The sequence below is a fragment of the Fopius arisanus genome, unplaced genomic scaffold (assembly GCF_000806365.1).
Source record: "Fopius arisanus strain USDA-PBARC FA_bdor unplaced genomic scaffold, ASM80636v1 scaffold00165, whole genome shotgun sequence".
Taxonomy (NCBI): Eukaryota; Metazoa; Arthropoda; class Insecta; order Hymenoptera; family Braconidae; genus Fopius; species Fopius arisanus.
The window spans coordinates 105,589-111,561 of NW_011887904.1; the positions used below are offsets into that span (position 1 = coordinate 105,589).

The 5,973-nt window shown below is 52.1% G+C and overlaps 1 protein-coding gene across 1 annotated transcript; it reads left to right on the forward strand.

Moving 5' to 3' along the window:
- Window positions 1–4,588: 4,588 nt before the first annotated feature.
- LOC105272346 (uncharacterized protein DKFZp434B061-like) lies at window positions 4,589–5,026 on the forward strand. The gene has a single exon (XM_011314443.1). It carries the CDS (start codon window positions 4,589–4,591, stop codon window positions 5,024–5,026), a length of 438 nt encoding a protein of 145 aa, XP_011312745.1.
- The last annotated feature ends 947 nt before the right edge of the window (window positions 5,027–5,973 follow it).

The following is a 5,973-nucleotide window of genomic DNA, read 5'->3' on the forward strand; positions in this document are numbered from 1 at the left end:
CGCTCACTCCTGGTATTTGACAAAATTGCCAAATATCAGGAGTTACAGCGGCTTCCTGAAGGCATTTCAGCTCATGTACTGTCCTCTTGATCAAGAGGAGAGCATATGGCAGAATATTCACCAACGTTTCCAGGGGGTCGATGAGGACGTAGGCAAGTATATCACTAGCCTACGAAGACTATTTGCCAGTCTTCATCCCCCTCCTTCCCTCCAAAGACAACTGGGTATCTTGAAGTCGCAATTGAACCCCGTGTATTTCAAAGAAATGGGCCGGGATAGATGCACAACCATCGAGCAGTTCATTGAAGTAGCGCGACTAGTCCAACGAACCCTCTCGGACACATCGCGATACAGGCACCCCTCCGCGATCCAATCCCCCTCTCCAGCCCCTCGACGCAATAACCCCCGAGTTCGCGGTACTAGTGACACCACAGCTCCACAAAATCAGGCCCTCGGAGCACAACCCCTTCGAGCTGACGGAGTCCCACCGGAGCAATACTCCGGGAACCCTTACCTACCCCCACCGGACGACACATACGATACCAGACAAAACCCACCCTCAAGATTCCCATCTCAACATGCTCGATTCAACTCCCCCCCCCAGACCCCAGACGTACGCTGAAGCAACCGGACGATCTTCTCCCAGGCCCACCACTCCACCCCAGAACAACATTCCCCCATTAATGAGCATCTCTGTCACCCCACCTCCAGTAAATTCAAAGCCACCTCCTTATCCAGAACATCTCACCTGTTTCAGATGTCACCAACCTGGACATTTCGCCAGGGAATGTCCCCTCAACCCCTATTCCCAACAAGCCTTCCCCACACAACGACCCCCCTATCTCCCTCAGTCAACTCAACTCCCCAGATATGACCCAAACCCCCGCTCCAGGAATTACTAGCCCCGACCCTCATACGGATCATATAATGCCCAGGGAAACTAAGAAGCGGGGGGGTCAACCCAGTACCACCCCCGCGTGATCCACGATTTCTAATACACCGATCCCGGAAAATTACAAAGATTTCTACCCAGCCAGACCCACCAAACTCTCCCGAACTCCAGGTAACTCACAACCCCGAACCAACCACCTATTCATCCCCTCCCCAGTTAACGGAACAATCCGCCCCCACCCCTGAGCCTACCCTTACCCCGAACAAACCTCTCACTGAAATCCGTTCTATCCCTACGATATTAAACCCCACTTCCCCCTCACCTGATACCACGACCCCTTCACTACCCCAGTCCGAAGCCCTTCCAACTACCCCAAGCCCTTCCGAACAACCCCACTCAATCCCTGAAGCTCGTGCTCCTTCTGCCCCCGGGACTAACCCACCACCTGGAGATGACCCCCGGCTATTCACCATCACCCTTAACGACCGCGAGAATCCCGATTTTATTACGTACGAAGATTTTTTGACCCTCACGTATGATAACCCTCAGGAAAATCGGTATTTCGCACAATTGAAGATCGGCAAACATATCCTCCGTACCTTGATTGACTCGGGAGCTAACCGGTCATTCATCAGTACGCAGACGGGAATCAACCTCAATGAATACGCGATTGCGACGGGCGAGTCCGTCACCGTCGGAAACGGAGAAGCAATCCCACTCGCCGGATGCGCAATCATGAGACTCGCCTATAAGGATCAGCGTAGGTTAGTGCCGTTCGGCCTCAGCAACGCCTTAGCTTTTGACTGCATCCTCGGAGTTGATGCACTAGAATCATTAGAGATCGCATTGGATTTCGGTGACCGACCGAACCCAGCCCCCCAGCGATTGAAAGTGAAGCCCAACCCGTTAAAGTATGGTCCTCCTCCGACGATCTTGCCCCCCCCCCCCCCCCCCCCCTGAATTTAACCAACCCTCCCCCGTGTGACTTAGCCGTAGTCCCCGAAGATGAGTTAATGGCCCTCCGCAATGAATTTAAAAGTTGCATCAACCCCGCCCCCGAAGTTGCCTCCGGGTGCCCCTTACTTACAATGCACATTGACACCCAGGATCATTCCCCTATTCGTGGTGCTACCCGTCGCTATGCCCCCCACATATTAAAAGCCGCCCAAGGGAAAGCATCCCAATTATTAAAACAAGAAATTATCGAGCCCTCCCAGAGCGATTGGTGTAGCTGGCCCGTCTTAGTGAAAAAACCCGACAATAGTTATAGACTTTGTATTGATTATCGTCCCCTTAACGCCGTTACCAAACATCTCGCCCTCCCCATGCAGAGCTTAGAGGACCTCCTTGATTGTGTCCACGGAGCTGTCTACGTCTCAAAGATAGACGTTAGCCAGGCTTTCCACCACATTCCCCTAGACGAGGAAAGCAAAGAAAAGATTGCCTTCGCCATCCCAGGACTACCCCCCGGACTTTTCCAATATAAAAGGATGCCCTTTGGTTTGAAAAATGGTCCCGCAATGTTTCAACTCCTCACAGATATGATAATCCCCACCCAATGGTCCAATAACGTACGTAAATATGCCGATGATTTTTTGATTTTTACCCGCACCCTAGAAGAGCATAAGTGGTTTGTGTCCCAGTTAATTAAAAAATTACAAGAGAATAATTTGACAATTAACGTAGATAAATGCGATTTTTTGTGTGATCGACTAGAATTTCTTGGATACTTATTAACCCCCGATGGATTAGAAGCAGACCCTAATAAAGTTGCCCCTATTACCGAGTACCCACCCCCTCGGAACGTTAAAGAATTGCAGAGATTTCTCGGTATGGTCGGGTGGTACGCTCGCTTTCTACCCTCTCTCTCCGATGATAAGGTCCCCTTGCTTGGATTGATTAGGAAAAACGTGACGTGGACCTGGACAGACGAACACCAGGACGCTTTTGAAAAACTTAAGACCTCCCTCACGACCACCCCTGTTCTAGCTCGCCCTGACTTCACGAAACCCTTTACCCTTCAGACTGACGCAAGTGACGTAGCGATTGGAGCGGTGTTGACACAGGAGTCGGAGTTTGGATCCGACCCTGCCCACCCCAATTCTTCAACCGGACTCGACAGACCTATTTATTTTGCCAGTAGAGTCTTAACCCCAGCCGAACGCAACTACACTGCGACGGAACGAGAATGTCTGGCGGTTCTGTGGGCCACGCGTAAGTTTCGCCCCTATATCGAAGGCGGTAGATTTACCGTGATAACAGACCACTCCAGTCTAAAATGGTTACTAAATTTTAAGAACCCCACCGGACGAGTGGCCCGGTGGGCGTTGGAATTACAGACCCAGGACATGACAGTAGTACACAGGAAAGGTTCTCTCCATACCGTCCCTGATGCCCTCTCCCGCGTTTGCCCCAATTCCCTTACAGCCCTCGCGTTAATGAACTCCTCCCCAGATAAATGGTACCAGAAAAAGAAGATCGACGTGTTGAAAGACCCCCATAAATATCCGGATTGGACCGTCGAAGATGACGTCCTCTATTTCTTGCGCCCCTGCCCCCAGATTGACCCCACTGTCCCCGATTTAAATAGATGGAAGACCGTTCTTCCCCCGGGACTGAGACACGAAACGATACGGGACGCACAAGACAGCCCCTACGCTGCCCATGGTGGGATAGATAAAACCTACCATCGGGTAGCATTATATTTTTATTGGCCCGGAATTTATCGGGGCGTAGCCAAGTTCGTCCGATCCTGCCCCCAGTGCCAACGTTACAAGTCGATCCAGACTGGCCCCAAAGGACTAATGAGGGAACGCAAGACCTCCGAGCCCTGGTCCACCGTCGCTGGCGACATCATGGGCCCCTTCCCCACTAGCAGAAATCAATACCGTTACCTCCTAGTGTTAGAAGACGTTTTCACTCGGTACGTCGAAATTAAACCCCTTCGAAAAGCGAATGCTAAGAATATTTGGAAGGTCTTATATGAAACAGTAGTATTGCGCTGGGGAAAACCGCAGTTTTTCCTCAGCGACAATGGAACAGAATTTGTTGGTAAAAACCTCGCGAAGCCCCTAGCCCAATTGGGAATCACCCACCTCACCACCCCTCCCTATCACCCCCAATCCAACCCCGTTGAACGGATCAACCGTTCTCTTAAACCCATGATCGGAATTTATGCTGGAGATAACCACCGCGACTGGGACTTACATTTACCCGAGTTAGCTTTTGCACTCAATACCTCTGTCCACACATCCCTAGGAGTTTCCCCCGCCTTTTTAAATATGGGTCGTATCCCCCCACCCCCCAGCCCCTTAGTTAACCCCGCAATCAACCCCAAGGAACCCCATGACCCTCTTCCCCCGGGACCCTGGAAAACCAGAATAGAACGGATGGATTATTTTTATGACCTCGCGCGAAAATATATGGGCGAGGCATTCGTTAAGCAGGCGGAACGGTATAATAGGGGTAGAAACGATGAAGCATTTCGGTTAGGCGACCTCGTCCTGAGAAGGCACCGACCCCTTTCCCAAGCCGCGCAACATTTTGCTGCGAAATTGGCCCCCAAGTACGAGGGGCCCTATCAAATTATAAATGTGGTATCCCCAATTATATATGACTTAGAAGACACACATGGAAATAGACTATGGAAAATACATATAACTGACCTAAGACCCTACTACCCCCGACCCCTTACAGATGCCGAACAGTGGCAGGATCCCATACGGGAGGGGGAAGTACTCGCTCCCCCTCGGAGAGGAAGCTTTTCCCCCGAGCCAACCGCCCAGGGCCTGGCTGGAGCAGGAGGAGATGCTGGCGATCGCCAGACAAGAGACGATCCTGGACCGATGGGGGATACAACATGCCCCACCTCCCCCATTCCCATCATCACAGCAACCCCTGGAGAAGAAGCAGCCCCCGAAGAAGCAGCCCCCGGAGAAGCTGCCCCAGGAGACCACACTGCCCCAAGGACCTCCCCAGACGACGAGGAGGACGACCCCGCAAAGGTCCCCCTCCCACCCTGAACGACCCCGACGACCACCTCCCCATCACCTCCAGACGCAGACCGCGACGCTGACGAAACCCAGGACCAACCCAAGACGACCCCCCCAACAATCACGAACACAGCCCTCCTAACCTTCTCCCTTAGCTCCCTGACCCTGAACTCAGGGACTCCCACCCGTGCACCCCAGATCCCGCCCCCAAAACCCATCACCACCCCCCGTCCCCCCCTAGGGCACCAACGCCCTACACGTCCCTCTCACAAACACCCTCCCCTGATGGGACGGTATATCCCCAGACCAACCTCCCTTCCACCCCTAACACCCCCCCGCCACACTGCAGGCCTGTTACGTCTAGAGTTAAACTGACGTGAAATGGTTGTGTCACTTTTTCGAACGCGACAGGTTCGAGGGATTTGCCTATTTTTCGCGCAATTGAGTTTTTAATAGATTAGATTTTTTCACTCACCATTAGTTTGTTGAGGTTCGTGCAAGCAGATGCAATTTCTCCTTAAGTCCTGCGAAGAACTTCTTTGATGCTGCAGAGAGTTGTACTGGGCAGTGAGGCCTAAAATCCGGCTGTTGTACCTGGACAGAGTGGTCGCTCGTAAAGTATCCCCTGGTTGGTGGAGTAGGTTCTGATGGAGAGTTGATTTTTTCGTCCTGCTGGGCAAGGGGAGGTCGTTGGATTAGCCGGAAATGACCCGCTGGATCTTTCGAGATTTGGAACTGTACAGGCTCTGAGTTCTGTATGGATATTCCTTGGGACTTGGTTCCCAAGAGAGCGTCTAGGTTCACTGGTTCGATCCTAGGATCCGAGAATTGAGCGATGAGTTTTCTCAGCTGGTATTTTCGGCCTGCTCTTCGTGTTCGTTTCGGCATCGATGGTTCAGTCCCAGGAAATTGAATCGAGGAGGTTGCTGAATATAATGTGAGCAGCCTTCTGCTCCACGTTATATTGGGAGGAAATTCGGTCGAGCAACCTTCTGCTCCGATCGAGGGGAGAGATGGAAACAATAGAGCAACCTTCTGCTCCTACAGTGTATGGTGTAAGGTGGTCGAGAGTGGGCAACCTTCTTCTCC

Bases quoted from the DNA above. Each gene is read 5' to 3' on its own strand.
- LOC105272346 (XM_011314443.1), top strand. From the start codon at position 4,589: ATGCCGAACAGTGGCAGGATCCCATACGGGAGGGGGAAGTACTCGCTC.